The sequence below is a fragment of the Argiope bruennichi genome, chromosome 2, assembly GCF_947563725.1.
Source record: "Argiope bruennichi chromosome 2, qqArgBrue1.1, whole genome shotgun sequence".
NCBI lineage: Eukaryota > Metazoa > Arthropoda > Arachnida > Araneae > Araneidae > Argiope > Argiope bruennichi.
The window spans coordinates 96,328,426-96,344,888 of NC_079152.1; the positions used below are offsets into that span (position 1 = coordinate 96,328,426).

General features: G+C 30.6%; 1 protein-coding gene across 1 annotated transcript in view; it reads left to right on the forward strand.

Annotated features, from left to right (window-relative positions):
* LOC129956177 (neuroendocrine convertase 1-like) overlaps positions 1-14,825 on the forward strand; it is a 105,282-nt gene extending 90,457 nt beyond the window's left edge. Inside the window, exons 12-15 of the mRNA XM_056068280.1 lie at positions 407-576; positions 3,694-3,827; positions 8,948-9,088; positions 14,313-14,825. Of these exons, the coding sequence (XP_055924255.1) occupies positions 407-576; positions 3,694-3,827; positions 8,948-9,088; positions 14,313-14,531 (664 nt within the window). The 3' untranslated portion in view covers positions 14,532-14,825. The remainder of the gene's footprint in view (positions 1-406; positions 577-3,693; positions 3,828-8,947; positions 9,089-14,312) is intronic.
* The last annotated feature ends 1,638 nt before the right edge of the window (positions 14,826-16,463 follow it).

The following is a 16,463-nucleotide window of genomic DNA, read 5'->3' on the forward strand; positions in this document are numbered from 1 at the left end:
AAAAACTTGCCTAAATACAAATTCTATTTTCGGATATTATTAACTACATTCAATAGATTAATGGCCGAAACACTCGTTAAGTATCACAAGATAGATTCAGTAAAAATGCTAAATTTCACGCCAGAAGTTAATATTTAGTAACTATTGTACGCCAATGCCAAGTAAGGCATTCTCTGGCATGACAAATTTACTAGAGAGTATGCGAGAAAGTTTAGGGGTGACATTGCCCTGGTTTTATTTTTTTCTTAATATAAAATCATGTTTGATAGTTCGTCTGAACGCAAAAAAAAACGATATATTATTAGAGATACGTAATTACTTTAAGGATATAAAAATTATCAATTGATGTTAAAATTGTCATATTTATTGTCATATTTTGTCATTTGTCATTTTTTTTTTTTTACAGACTGCCCAAATTGCTTTCTTCTCAAATACAAGAAGTCGAAGTCGAGATCACTGCTGATGGCTGCACTAAAACTTCAAACGAAATAAACTACTTGGAACACGTCGAACTTTCCCTTGATATCGATTACAATCATAGAGGAGCATTGGATATTTACTTGTTCTCTCCTGCTGGTAAAAGCATTTCTTCTTTAACATTTGAGTGCAATCGACCTGATTGGTACTCAAAACTGAAAAAAAAGCACACAAAAAAGCTTTGACCTCAAAAATTAATCTTCATTTGTATATACTGAATATTTATTTTCAATGTTTCAGTTTTAGGACTATTGGTTGTTATGAGAGCATTTTTTTTAAAAAAAGAAAAACATTATAAAAAATTAAAATGATGTCTGCGATTGCAAATTTCAAGTTCAAAACCGATTTGAAACAATCACGAGACTTCTCTATCGGTCTCTATCCCTCTCTCTCTCTCTCTATCTATCTCTCTCTCTATCTATCTATATATATATATATATATATATATATATATATACAGGGTGATTAAAATTAAAGTTTAAGTTTCAAAACGCTATAAAAAAAGAACTACTGATGAGAATGACGTGAAATTTGAACGACATATTATTGAAGAAGGCGGAAAGCTTATGGCAGAAGAAAAAATTTAGTTTAAAACTTTAGCAACAGATGGCGCAGTAAGCGGTAAAAGATGTAAATTAAAATACCTGTCATGCGCACGGCACATTTCAGTATTATAAAACTGAACACGGTACACGGATGTTCCTCATTTCGCGTCTCATACTTTCGCCATGGGTGTCTCACTGCAGGACCGCGCTCTGCTGGTAAAGCTGTATTTCAAGAACAATGATTGTGCAAGAGTAGCTCTGCAAAAGTTGAGGACACTGAAGGGTGTAAAGGTAGGCGTTGGTCCAATGAGTGCCGTGGGTCTGAAAAAAATGATACAAAAATTCGAAACGACAGGCTCGTTTGATGTGCAATCTGGTAGAGGGAGAAAACGAGTGCATTCGACGGTAGTTGAAGAAGTGGCCACAGCATTACAGGAGGGGTCGGCCGGTGGTGTGCAACCGTGCAATGCACGAGGAATTGCCCGAACATTGGACAGGCTACGAGCACGGTGCTGAAAATTGTACGAAACATCCTGCAATGCTATCCGTACAAAATTGGCCATGTACAGGAGTTGCTTTCGTCTAACCTGCCAGCAAGGGAGATGTTTGCGTTAGAATTTCTTGCTCGCATGGAAGTGGATAATGAATGGCCGTGGAAAGATGAAGCCCATTTCCATCTGATGGGGTACGTCAATACCCAGAATTGTCGAATAAAAGCAACAGAAAATTCACTGGCAACACACCCTGTACCACTTCATCCTGAAAAGGTCACAGTGTGGTGCAGCTTTACAGCATCATTCATCCTACAGCCATATTTTTTCGAGTAGACGGGTGCTTCCGGTCCTGTTACCACTACCGTCACTGGTCATCGCTATGCTTATCTTTTGCACAACCACGTCATTCCAGTTCTGCAACAACGTGGATGTGTGAATGGAATCATTTTTATGCAAGATGGCGCTGCTCCGTACATTGCACATCCCGTGAAAGAGCAGCTGAGGCGCCATTTCGGAAATGCTTGAATTATCAGCTGTCATTTCCCAACAGCCTGGCGTCCCTATCACCTGAGCTTACACCGTGTGACTTCTGGCTGTGGGGTTATCTGAAAGATGTTGTGTTCCGTGCTCCAATTGCGAATTTAGTGGTATTAAAGACATGCTTTTCGCAACACATTCTGAACATCACCCCGGAGATACTGCGATCCGTTGTGGAAAATGCTGTTTGTCACTTTCAACTTGTTGCACACAACGGTGGACACCATACTGAACATGTTTTGCGCCAGTCTCGCGATATTTCCGAACTTCTTTGGTGAATGGCTCTTATGGGGTATGTCGCCGCAAAACTCTTGAAACCGATTTGTCCCTTTCGATGTGATGTGTAGAGGAATGCAAATAAAACTACTCAATAATTCTAATTTGTCAATGCGTTTTAATGTGTAACTTACACCTTTTACGAATCATTTCTCATTTCTCGTCGCGATTTTGCTGCTTACAGCGCCATCTATTGCTAAAATTTGAAACTAAATTCTTTCTTCTGCCATATGCTTTCCGCCCTTTTCAATAATATGTCTTTCAAATTTGATGTCATTCTCATCAGTGTTTCTTTTTTATAGCGTTTTGAAACTTAAACTTTAATTATAATCACCCTATATATATATATATATATATATATATATATATATATATATATATATATATATATATATTGATAATTTTTTAAACCTTTTATTTTCAATTTTTCTAGCTGATAAACAAAGTTTTGGAGCTCGACCGATTTTGAGATGAAATAATAGCTATGATATCATAGTTCTACGTCCACCTTATTAAAACGCATCTGCTGTCAAAGAAGCATATTTAATAATAAAGCAATACTGGCAAAAGCAGTTCAACCTTTTTAAAACGCATCTGCTTTCAAAGAATAAATAAAATAATGCAATACTGGTACAAGCAGGTAAAAAAATAGATGCGATCAAAAGATGATGATGAAAATTGCCATTTATGCTTTATTCATTGCCTACACGATTTAGAGCTTCAAAACCCTCTGATCAAAACAATATCATGTTCTCACACGATAAAAAGAAACTATCTCTAATTTATTTTATTTTACTTCCTAAATTTTGATGGATGATATTTTTCAAATTAACTATATTAATGTAATTTTTTCCTAAAATATCTATAACACATAATTCGTTTCAAAAACTATCCTAAATTAAATATTTTTACATTTCTCTAGCCGGCGTCCTGGCATAAGGGTAGCGCGTTTTCCTCGTGACCTGGACGTCTTGGCTTCGAGTCCCGGGTCGGGCATGGTTGTTATTCATCTGTTCTATCTATGAGATGTGTGAATGTGCCCCCCCCCACCTGTAAAAAGGGGCTGTGCAAGCGAATGTGATGCGTGAGTAGCTAAGACGTACTCTTGGCCCTAGTTGGCGCTATTAAAACAATAGACGCTCCCTCGGCTTAAAATCGCTGACTTAGTCAGCGAGTTTGTCCATCGCAAATGCCATTGTAAACAACAACAATAAGAGTATAAAACATTTGCTTAATCCAAATGTAAGTAAGATATAAAAAAGGGAAGTTCTATATTAAAAATTGATTAAAATATAGAAACTGTTGTTTTTCTTTAATATCTCCACAGAAATGTATCGAAACTTGAAAGATTTTTATTTTTTCAGGAACCGTCAGCATGGTTCTTTCTCGTAGAGAGCGTGATTCATCTGCCATAGGCTTCAAAAGCTGGACTTTCTTGTCCGTGCATTTTTGGGGTGAAAATCCTGTTGGAAAATGGAAGGTGTTAGTACGGGACATGGTAAGTGAATTCTGTAATTCAAAAAATGCACAAAACTTCTTGATTGAACACTTTTACTTTAAAACGGCTTATAAGATGAAGAGAGGCCCATTTAATATTTCTTGTGAAATGTCTTGTTTCTATTCTGCGTTGCTAGTAATATAACTAAAACGTTTAATACACTTTCTAGACAATGAAAATAAATATAGAAAATATACTATTCATTTCTATAATATATAAAATAATAATATATATTATATATATATAAAATAATATATATATAAAATATATAAAAATGGTAAGAACCCAAACAGAAAATTTGAGCTCTATAATTTCTAACTGCAGTAACAGAATTATGCATAAATGAGAAATAAGTCATTTAAAAGAACCCCAAATTATATTAAGAATTTATCTTAAATAATATTAAGATTTAACATTTTAAGAAAATGAAAATCAAGTATTAACCCTTTCTAGGGCCGTGGGAAGTATTCTTCCCACTAAATTTATCAATCTTTGTATGAAATTATGTAGATTGGTATAAGTTCTGACAAATTCTTTTAGTAAGTCAGAAACTTAGATGCTTCAGTTTTTTATCTCAGACAAAATGATGTGTCTTGATTTGTTACTTAATTATTAATTAAACAAATTAATTAATTAATCAAATTAAATTTTTCTAATAAGCTAAATGAATCCCTTTTCTTATTCTAATTTCAAGCCTAAAATATTTTAACATAATATGACTAGAAAAAAATGGCCCTGTAAAGGGTTAACAAATAAAAGAAATATTTCCAAAAGTAAAAATAATTCATTTCAAATTATATTCCATAAAATGTTGTATCAAATTTTCTATGTTAACCATTGTAAGATGATAATTCCAGCACTCCCGAAACTACGCAAATTTGTGACACATTGATCAAAAGAAATCTAGATAATGTTCATTCTTGAATATAAGAATTCTAGATAATGTTCATTAAGAGTAAATTTCTTTTAATGTGAGAATTCGATAATCCGCTGAGATTTTTAAATTCAGATCAGTCTAATTCTCAGGACTTTCGAATTTCTGAGTAGCAAGGCAATGAATTCATATATTATGTTAAATATGGTCTAGTCAAAATTTATACAGATTTTGAATAAAATCCTTCTACTTGCCTTGAGGACAAACAAACAGAGTTTTCTGAAAAGTTCAAGAACTGTCCTTACATAGAGTATTCTGAATTCTGCGAGAAATAAAAAAGAGCTGCATTCAAACTTGAGATAAGCAACACTGCTTTTTGTCATTGATAAATCGAAAATTTCAGGGTTTGCGAAGCATAAATTCTTGCCCTGATTTTTCGAACGCATAAGTGAAATTCTAAGAAGCTATTCCCCTACCTAAATATAGGGAAGTTGAAAGGCTACTATCTTATAGCTGATGTCTTTCTTATGTTTATATTCGAAGAAGGAACATTTATTAGAAAAATATCCCCAGATAAAAATAAGAATGGAACACTCTTATATATCTTTGCACTCTTGCATTTATCTTAAAATATTAAGTGAAATACGATATTTGTATCCCTATCTTCCTACGATTGCTCCAGAAATTATGTCTCTATATCTTTTTCTTTCTTGGTATTTTTCTTCTTCTAGTATACTTATTTGCTTCTTTTTTCCAATCAATTTGAAAGAATTTTGCTTCAATAAAAGTGCTCAAAGAATACAGAAAGAATTCAATAAAAACATTTGAAAAGAAAAGTCATGAATTTTAAGATTAAAATATCTTTTTTTTAATGTTATTTAATTCTTGCAGAAAATGGATCTCGGATTAAATCTCGAGTTTGTGATATTTGCAAGAATTTTATTTGACGTGATTTGTAAGATTTATCTGAAAGTATGATATTTGCATCATTTTTGATATTTAAATAAATTTTTGATATATTTTTATATAAAGATGGTAACGGCTGTTCTAATAGTATCGGAAAATAATAAAAGCAAACTTTAAAAATTATTTTCCGGCATTCTTCTAATTTTTTTATCTTTCATTTAAAAATTCTAAGAAATATATATAAAATTCTGTGAAATATATTTATATATAAAAGCAGGATTAGATGCATAAAAAAAAAGAAAATATTTTATTATTCTTCAGTATGATACTAGCTTAATGGTTTCCTTTTTTGTTTCTCGTTATACTTCGTATATGAATTCAAAGAAAAGAAACTGTAATCTTCAAAAAAAATTCAAATTCGAAATTTTGTCGGATCTACATGTTATACACTTCTCTATGTCTGAAAAATGGAGTTATGTCTGTAATAACGATAACGATAGCTCAGAGCGGATGAAATTTGATTTATGGTAAATTTTGAACGAAACCCATTCAGAAGAAGTGTCTCTGTCCGGCTGTCCGGCTGTCCGGATACACGATAACTACAAGGAAAAAAAAAGAGTCAGATGCAATTTAGTACGAAGATCTAAAATATAGATTCATATCAAATTTTGAGCCTTATTTGTCGTATGGTTGACCGTCTGTCTGTCCTTACTTTTACATGCTTATAATCGCAAAGCTTCAAAAACGAATGAATTAAGTAAAAGAAATTGGGAATGTACTATTGTGATTATAGATAATGTCATATTTTGGTTTAAATTCCACGGAAAAATGTGTCTAAAATATCTATTCGGTTTTTTCGGTATTTGTTATCTACACTATCTTAGCGATTGATAACCAATGATTTAATGGACTTGTCATAACTATTTTTCCCTAACGGCATACTCTTAATAATATATAAAAACTGCTTTTCTTTATTATAATACTAAGAACACGATTCTTATTTGACATAATAATAATCGGAGCACTCATGGCATTCAGGACCTTACCTAAATTCCATAAATTTATGCAGAAGTGGGAAGGGGATTGGCATCTCTTCAAGAGAGTTTGAAAGAACATTTTGAAGAGTATTCCCACTGGTTTAATTCAAAAAAGCTTAAATGGTAGAAAAACACTTCGTTTTCTTCATTGGATATTTTTTTGTAATAAAGAAAACGAAAGATGATAATATATAGTTAGTATACTAGCAATAAATTTAATATGGCATAGTAATCTATTAAAAAAAAACGTCGTTGATCCTACATAAGCGGAATTCAAGCAATACTCCATAAACCTTTTCTCTATTTGGAAATGGAAAAATCTAAAAAATATTGCAATTTTATATTACTATTTACGTTTTACTATTTTACGATTAGCATTAAATTTTTAAAATAATCATTAAAGAACAGGTAAGTTTATCCACTTCAACTATATATGGAAGAACAATTTAAATTGCTATGCTTAATTCGTTTTAAAGCTAAATACATAGGGAATGAAAATTTAGAAAGAATACGTTTATGCAGTGAATAGTTCTATTGGAGTTAAAACGCATCAAATCCTTCTTGCTGAGATTTTCTTGATTTTTGATAAATAATTTAATCCAGGAGGCAACCGAACTTTTAAATAAAATGATGGTTGTCGAATTACAGTTTACAAATGAGATTTGTCTCCTACAAAATATTTTTTGTCTATTCATAGATAGCTAATAATAGATCTTTCATTACAGTAATTCTTATTTGACATAATAATAATCGGAGCACTCATGGCATTCAGGGACTTACCTACATTCCATAACTTTATGCAGGAGTAGGGAGGGGATTGGCATCTCTTCGAGAGAGTTTGCGAGAACGTTTCGAAGAGACTATTCCCACTGGTTTAATTTTTTAAAAAATGGCAGAAAAATTCTTAAAAATCCTTACTTTGAAACGTACTTTTTTGAGACCTTTCGTAAATATGGCAAATAACTTGTTTTGTTCGTTACTTCAAGTCAGAGACTTTTCAAGATGTATTTCAACGCAGGAAATAAATGAAAATTCATAGGATCAAATACATCACAACATTTTTTTGGAAGTTTTGATCCACATTAAACGATTCAGGAAACACTAACTATACAGCGAATTAAATCTTGCTCATCAGTTAAGAAACAAAGCAGAATTTTTTCTGTAATATGATACGTTTGCATTCGAAATTATATGGAGCTACTTTTTTTTTCATGCCTAGATCTTCGACAGTCGTATTAAAATTTAGACTATAATTTGCATGAACCAAAGAAAATGGTACATGTTTATTGTTTTGTCCCATGCATAGATATATTTGGCAATTTTCAGATTATCCCAAAAATACGAAGTTTACATTGGGTTTTCAGATTATTGCAAGATCGTCAAGTTCTGTAATGCATAAGCTACCAAGATGGTCGCATTCCAGGGTTTATTTGGCTATTTTCAAACTAAGCCAACTTCGTCAAGTTTCATTATGCGTAAGATGTCTAATTGCATTCCTGGGTTTATTCGACTATTTTCATATTAAGCCAACATTGCCAACTCCAAGTTACGAATAAAAAAGTTTGCGATGGTTTGCATTTTTTGGTGATTTAAATACAATGGTCGTGAAAATAAAAACTTCCTAGACATGAATATAGGCCTCTCATGTGGAAAAACGCGCATCGAGGTTTTATGTTATCTATGATGGATCCTTGCTGAATTTGTAATGGCTATACCATTCATAATATTATTATCGGCTGAAGTAATCATCTCCATGTGCTCCTTGGAAAATCTTAAATGTTTTCTGTAAAGAATTTTACTGATTGTTAAAAAAATTTCGCTCATGTTCTCTCCCTTGTCCAAAATGAAATGATCGCTTAACGTACAAAACTGCTTAATTCTAGCACTCATAAAAACTCGACTAAAATATCATTATATTCCCTATTATTATCATTATATTCTTATATATATTATATCTTATATATATTATATCTTATATATATTATTGTATTCTTATATATATTATCATTATATTCTTATATCAATAGTTCAAATTTAATGCTATACTATCTCACCCAAATCTGATTGGTAGAGTTACACGCAAACGCTTTTATTTAAAACATCAGCTTCTTCATGTACATACCTTGCGTAATTTAATTACTAATGTAAGCCTCATATTTAAAAATATATTCTTGAATTTTTTTAAAAATAATATTTTAAAATAACATTTATTTTATTTTATTAATTAATTATTAAGTTAATTTTTATTTTGGTTCTTAATTCGACAAGTAAATATTTTTCCCACCTAATTGTTTTGTTTACAGACAGGAAATGATTACAAAGGAGCGGTGAATGCAATCAGTTTGAAATTGCACGGGACAAAAGAGAGACCAAAACATATGACTGCTGGCAGAAAAAGGTACATCAACGAAGAGGAAATCGAAAAGGCATTAGATCGAACTCCGGTAAGAATCTAATTTAGGGGTCAAACATAGAATAGATCGATGAGATATTGGGGAGAAAATTGGATTCCAGACAACTTTCAGATCGGGGACTTATATTCCAGATAAAAGCTTTACCATAAATATCTTTCTTTATTTGGGTATTTTTATTTTAATTCATAAAAAATGATATTGGCTTTGTAGTGGACGTTTTTGAATCATCTCTTTGCATTCTTATTTTCGGGTCATATTATAGATTTTTATGCAATGAGTTGTAAGATTTTGCTTGTATTATAAACTTGTAATCATATATTAAGATGACGAAATGATGCCGAAACTTTTGTAACTGCAATTTCTTAAGAAATACTTAGCACTACTATTGAACACACTCCAACACACTTTAAACCTTCAGCACACGCACTCATTTTTTCAAAATTAGCACATGCGAGGTGTCTGATAATTTTGACCATAAATTATCAGACAATTACATCTTATCTTATTGTCTGTCTGTATGAAAATAAAATAGTAGCAGAGTATAAGCTTTATTTCATGCTAATATGTTCTTATTTAAGATACGAATGCGATTTTTAATAAGAAAAAAGGAACTTAACTCTTTTTTTCTACGTCTTTTCTGTATTTTTTTTCCTTTTCCCCTATTCCGTCCATATAAAACTTATTATTTATAAGGTAAATAGTTTTTTCGTGTATAAAAATATTCGAAGAATACGAAAATCTATACTTTACATAAACTTTTGAAATTTTTTGGAAAAAGAAGCTTAAACATACAACTTTGAAAATTCATGTCTTTTGTCTTTCATTTTTATATGCATACTAAAAATACTTTTATAATTCCCCATTCAGAATAAAATGAATCGTTAATATAAATTTCAGTACAATTTATTCATATTATAAAAGAATGCATTTTATATAAGAATGGGCTGCTTTTTTGAAGAGGAGGAAAAGGCACTATCAGATTTTGAAGAGCATTCAAAGTCTGCGTTTTGATCCCGATTCTGTATCACGATCACTTTCCAAAATTTCATAAATATATGACGAATCTGAGCTGTCATCATTTGGTATATAAATAGGTAGACTTACTAGAAAATCTTTGAATCTCTGCTGCTCACTGTCATAGCCATAACATTAGGGTTTGACGGTTTTCAAAACAGGTTTTAAAAAACCGGTTTTTTAAAGTAAATTTGTCATATTCGAAAACCGGTTTTTGAATTAAGAAAACCGGTTTTAAGAATTCATATTATTATGTAAAAATTAATTTTGATTTCCTATTCACTCTATGCAACGGGCAGCAATCACATTTTTTCAACGTTGCAAGTTGCGTTGGCCAGTGCTTGTGCACTGCACAGTTGCGCCTCGAATTCGTCAATTTATGTATTTCATGAACATCCCTTTTTACTTTTTTTTCTAAGTGAAACAAAAGTTTGATAAAGTTCATCTCTTGCTTTTCGTCGGATGTTTTGTCTACCGGTATGAAGTCGGTGCTAATAGGAACGCCAGCAATTTGACTGACTCGTTTCGAAGAACGTGTGAAAGGAATAAATAATTCCCCGTTTTCTGCTTCTTGATCACAGTACTTAATGATATCATATAAAATTTTCGTCGTATCACTCCTGAAAGTTTTTTTACATCACTTGAACTAGCCATATCGATACGAAATATTCAGTTAAAATAAAATGCTGTCAGAAATGACATAACACTCACATACACGTGAAAAAAAAATAGAACTGAAAAAGTATCTAATGCGAGAAATCCAAGGTCAAATGTGCTCCTGGTTCCACGTCTCACCCCTTAATGAAATGGAATTGTCGAAATGTGGTCTCAAAATCCGATCCGTCTCGAGTCACGACAGGTTTGCTTAATATTGTGAATAGGGATTGCAATACCGGACCAAAATTTCAATACCGGTATTCGGTATTCTTTAGATCTTAATACCGGGATACCGGTTTTAATACCGGTATTAGAAATTTTAGAAAAAGAAAGAAAACAAGGTGTTTCTTTGTTTTATTTGCCAGTTTTATAAGAGAGTGTAATATAACAAAAAATAATATGGAACTTATAAATTATAACAGTATATAAAGAATCACAAAAAAGTAAAGGAACAACTTATTTATTTAAATCACAAAAAAAGTGTAAATATCAGTATTCAGTCTGTGATACTATTACAAATTTTTGAAATGTGATCTTAAAAAACATAATGCATCGGTTGTACAGTCATTAAAGCTGAAAAGTAATTTTGTGTAAAAATTACCGGCTGTCGAAACCACTCTTTCGGCATCTACGTCTACGTTCTTCAGATAGTGATTTGTGCTGTTTTTTCATGATTGCAACATGAAATTTATTGTTGCATTAGCTGTTAATAAATTAAAATCTCTCCCACATAATGCCTCTATAGTCAGTTTTATTGGAAGTAGAGCTGATATAGTTCTGGATATTAAGACGAATTCACTGTCTGAAAAAATTAATTTGCAAGTTTAAGTCGATTATTGCTTTTTGGATTGGATTTCTAAATTTCAAAAACCGTTCCATCATTAGGAGTGAACTGTTCCAACGTGTCTTAGAATATATTATTAACATATATTCTGTTTTATTTTCAGTCAGTATATATTTTTTAATATGGAGTTTTTTGTAGGGGAAACTTTAAATATCTTAACAATTTTTCGAACTTTATAAATTATAGGAAGCAATTCTTGATGGGTTAATATTTCATCCTCATTAGCAATATCTTCTTCCACAATTACATTGTCATTATCTTCATTGTCAATATCACTCTCACTCTTACTCTCTTCAATGTCGGAATCCGAAGTTTCTATATCCACAATATTTGGAATCTTCTGTTCTTTATTTCTTTGGTATAATACATCTATTACCCCTAATTGAAATCCATGAGCATAGCACAATTGCTGATTTGCACCAATCAACTTACCAGATTTTTTCATAACTGTTGCTCAATTAGTCGTTATAGATACAATATCTTCTTTCAGGGATAATCCATGTTTCGCTAAATAAGATTTAAGCAATTAATTAAGCCATTAATTAGCTAATTAATTTCGCCAGTTTGGGAGACATAAAAGCAAAAACGTATACTATTTTGCTATGTTTGCGATCCCTGAACACATAGTAGAGACAATTTAAAATATTTCTAGTAAATACCGAAAAACCGGTATTTAAACTTGTGAATACCGGTATTACGAAATTGTAAAATGGCTCAAAATACCGGTATTCGGTATCCCGGTATACCGGTATTGCAATCCCTAATTGTGAAGGTGAAAACTGGAAACAAAAATATAAAGTTGTTATATTTGGTAAAAATAACGTAAGTATTAAGTATGTTTAATTTTTATGTTTATACTTTCTATTTTACATTTTAAAATTTAAATTGTATTATATAAATTTCTTCTATCAAAAATTAGTGTAAAATAAGGAGTTCTGGCTTCTGTTTAATGGAATTTTAAATAAAAGGCATGGTGTTAAAATATTCCATATTTTCTTTCGCAACGTTTTAGCATAAATTATGTCTTAAGCAAGCATCGGAATTGGATTAAGAAGTGTTTTTTTTTTTCAAAATTCCTAGAAAATGTGTAGATTAGATTATTTTAAATTACATCGATATTAATAATAAAACAATAAAATTGTAAAATAAACGTCAAAAATATTTATTCAATAACTTTAATTTCATTTTTAGATAAAAATGTGTAAGTCGGAAGTTTGGGATAGTTTCAAAATGTTCGGGATGGACAGGGCAATCTGAAATCATTGTAATAAAATGTTGAGCTGCAAAGGATCATCTACGAGCAATCTACATTATCATTTGAAAGCAGTTCATAAAATAATTGTCGGAAATAATATAATTGTTTAGTTTCTTGAAGAAAAACTTACAAATCCACAGACACTGAAAGCTGAATTTTCATTATTTGAACAAACGAATAAAGGAACAAAAAACTTAGATTTGTAATTTGATGCCAAACTCAGTAACTAGTGAACGAGTATTTTCAATTTCGGGCAATATTGTGCCCAAAATAAGAACGAGACTTAGCCACCGTTCAATAGATATTTTATATTTTTTTAAAATCCTGTTTGCTTTGGAGAAATTAAAATTAGTGAAAATAATATAAATATTATTTGAAATTTTTGTTTGAGTTTTCGTTATTTTGTGTAAGTAATATGTACATGTAATCTTTAATTTTGTTTTTTATATTTTGTCTTTGATATTGATTTTGTTTTTTGTTTTTGTTATTTTATATAAATTTTAATTAAATTTAAAAAATAGAATAGGGAAAAGTATTCTATTTTTCCCTATTCAATTTTTTTTTTGACAAAAATTCGAAAACCGGTTAAAACCGGTTTTTTTGGAAATATCGAATTCGAAAACCGGTTTTTCAAAAAGTCGGTTTTTGTATAAACCCTACATAACATTGAAAGAATTTGAAACTCCAGAACATGCTGGGGTCGAGCTAATCCTCTTCTTTGAGCTACCCCATGAAGATATAGAAAATAACAGGTATAAAATTTCATAGATTCCTAGAATTTCTAAACAAAAGATGAAGTATGGGGTCAAAAGGACTTCATGCGTGTACTGACTGATTCAAAACATAATTGACACAAATGGAATGCACAATGAATAATGTGATTAAATAAAGTTTTGTGTTTCAAGTTTGTGTCTTTTGTCCTTTATATAAACCACTATTTCACCTGGAGATCGAAATTTCAATTACTTATTTTTATTGCAGATTTCTCCTCATGATTTAAATAATATACATATCATGTTTTAATAAAGTACACCAACCAGAGCAGTCTGTAATTCTTATGTAATTATAACCACTTTTTTAATTGAATTTAACTAATCCAAATCTAACCTATGCCGCTGACTTATCCGTTGACTTCTCATCCATCATACTCGTAAGGCTCCACAACCCTTGAAAGTTGGGTTGTAGAATTGAAATTATTTCTAACTTAGCCTAAGCCGTATGCTTATCCGTTGACTCTCCATCTACGTACTCATGGGGCACTACACCCCCTATAAGTTGGGTCGTAGATTAGGAAATTTAATTGAGGCAATGCATTTAATATTCATCACATGAATATAAGGCTTTGAACGCTTTCGGCTTTCAATGGCGGTGCATTATGGGAAATTAGATTATTAATGGAATTTACATCACTTTCTTTTTATTTTCTTTCATATATTTTTATTAGTTATCTAATACATTTCTTTTTTTTGTTTTTTTTGTTACAGGAATTTGAAGAAGGGTTACCAGAAGTGAAGAATAATATACACGATGAATTGGAAAATCTTCGCGCGGTTGATCACAAAGAAAAACTCAATTGGGCCGACTTAGTTGGTAAAAATCTGAGAAACATGCCGATTCGGCCGGGTAATTTCCCTAAAATACGATATGAAGTCCTCGAAGAAGATTATATTGATAACTATCCAAATCAATACACATATTACTAAAACTGTTGCAGAAGAAAGAAGTCAATCTTTATCTCACCGAAATTTTCTAGTCATACATTGATGTTCCTGTACACATTTACGATTATTAATATGACTTTTATGGTCATAAATGTTTCCTTAAAAATGAAATTTAAGATGCATATGATTTCCTTATAACTGTCTTCAGTATTTTATTTGCATGTATTTGGATAAATTATTTGAAGTTCAAAATTCCTTATTCTACATTATACTATGAGGCATTGTTATTTTTTCAAAAAAAAACAACAACATTAAAAGTCATTTATGATTTGATAATTTTTCTCTTTTGTTTCTCTGTAAGATGAAAACATCGACAAATATACACTTTGTACATTTCCTCTTAAATTTTAATTGAATAAGCTTAGATTAATGTCGTATTCAATAGAAGTTCCTTAACATGTTTGATAAACAAAATGCCTGCATAATGTAAAAACAATCTATCTAATTAATTTATAATTTCTTTGCTACTCTTAACTGTAGTAGAAAAAAAATATCATCTAATTAGATGATTCGGTACAATTAAATAGTTTGTATAAAATACATGTGAATCATGTGGCAGTCAATGTGTTACGCATAAAAATATTTATCACATTTTTTATGAGTTAAAATACATAATAAAATAACCAAAAAGCGAAATTTTAATTTTCTATTAGAAAAGCTAAAATTCAAAACTAAAAATTTCCGTTAGAAAATAAAATAAATAGAATATTTCAAATTATCAAGTTCTATTACATTCATTTTTTCCCAAATATATATCTAAAAAAAGGAACTTCTTTATGCAATTTCAAGTTACAGCACATTAAAACTAGTCTTATCTCAAAAAAATTAATTAAATGCTTCTATTTTTGAGCATTTGATATTATTTGATATATTTGAAAATAATCACATTGTCCAATAGCTGGTGCCGCTGCACAGATTTTATTTTAAAATAAATCTAAAAAGAACTAAATATCTTCTTTTGGATTTTAAATTTTTTATGATTTTTAAGGCAGCAAATTTTAGCGTTTTATATGTTTTAACTTTTTCTCTCATATTCATTAAGCAAAAATATATATTGAAAAATTAAAGACTAACATTATCACAGTTTGCTCTACGATAATTTGCAAAATACGAACAAATTACCCAGTCAGAACCACTCAACCGATTTCGTCCGTTTTTTTTTTTTTTTTTTTTTTTATTTCAGGTGAAAGTGAAAGACAATTAAATACGTAATTGGTCCCATTCTTACTACCAACAACCATTTTCGAAAGAAATTTCAGAAAATCTATTTCACTATTCATTCTCTTCGGAGAAAAACTTGTCAGAGTTCGAAAGCAAAATTATTTTTAAAAATATATCTAATGCACTGATTTCGCCTATTTTTATTTCATATGAGAGTGCACCATTCCTATATACGTTATCATGGGCTCCTGCCCATTTTCAAATAATATTGCTAATTAAAACTTAAACAGAGTCTTCTACCTCAACAACTGATTCGATTTTGATAATTTTCTTCGCAATTTAATTTTGCCATTTTGTGAGCATATCTATGGCATAAAAAATTGCAAGAATTGTTCTATTATTACTCTGCAAGATGACTGATATTAATAAGATTAATTTAAGTCATGCCAGTCTATTTTAAAGAACTTTACCTTATCACTAAAAATATGATAAAAGATTTATTACAATAACATAAGTAAGTAAAAGTATTATTTTAAACTATATTTACAGAGTAATGATTGAGCATCCTGATTGGTTAGCTATTTTAAAACAGTAAAATTGTCAAGTTAGTGATGAAAATTAACGAAATCGGTCCAGCTATTGAGGTTGAGAACTTAATCAGAAATTTATTTTGCAATAACTGGCGAAATGGAGAGGGAATGGAGTGGTAAAAGACTGGCGACGTATTTAGGAGCATTCATATGAAACAATGGT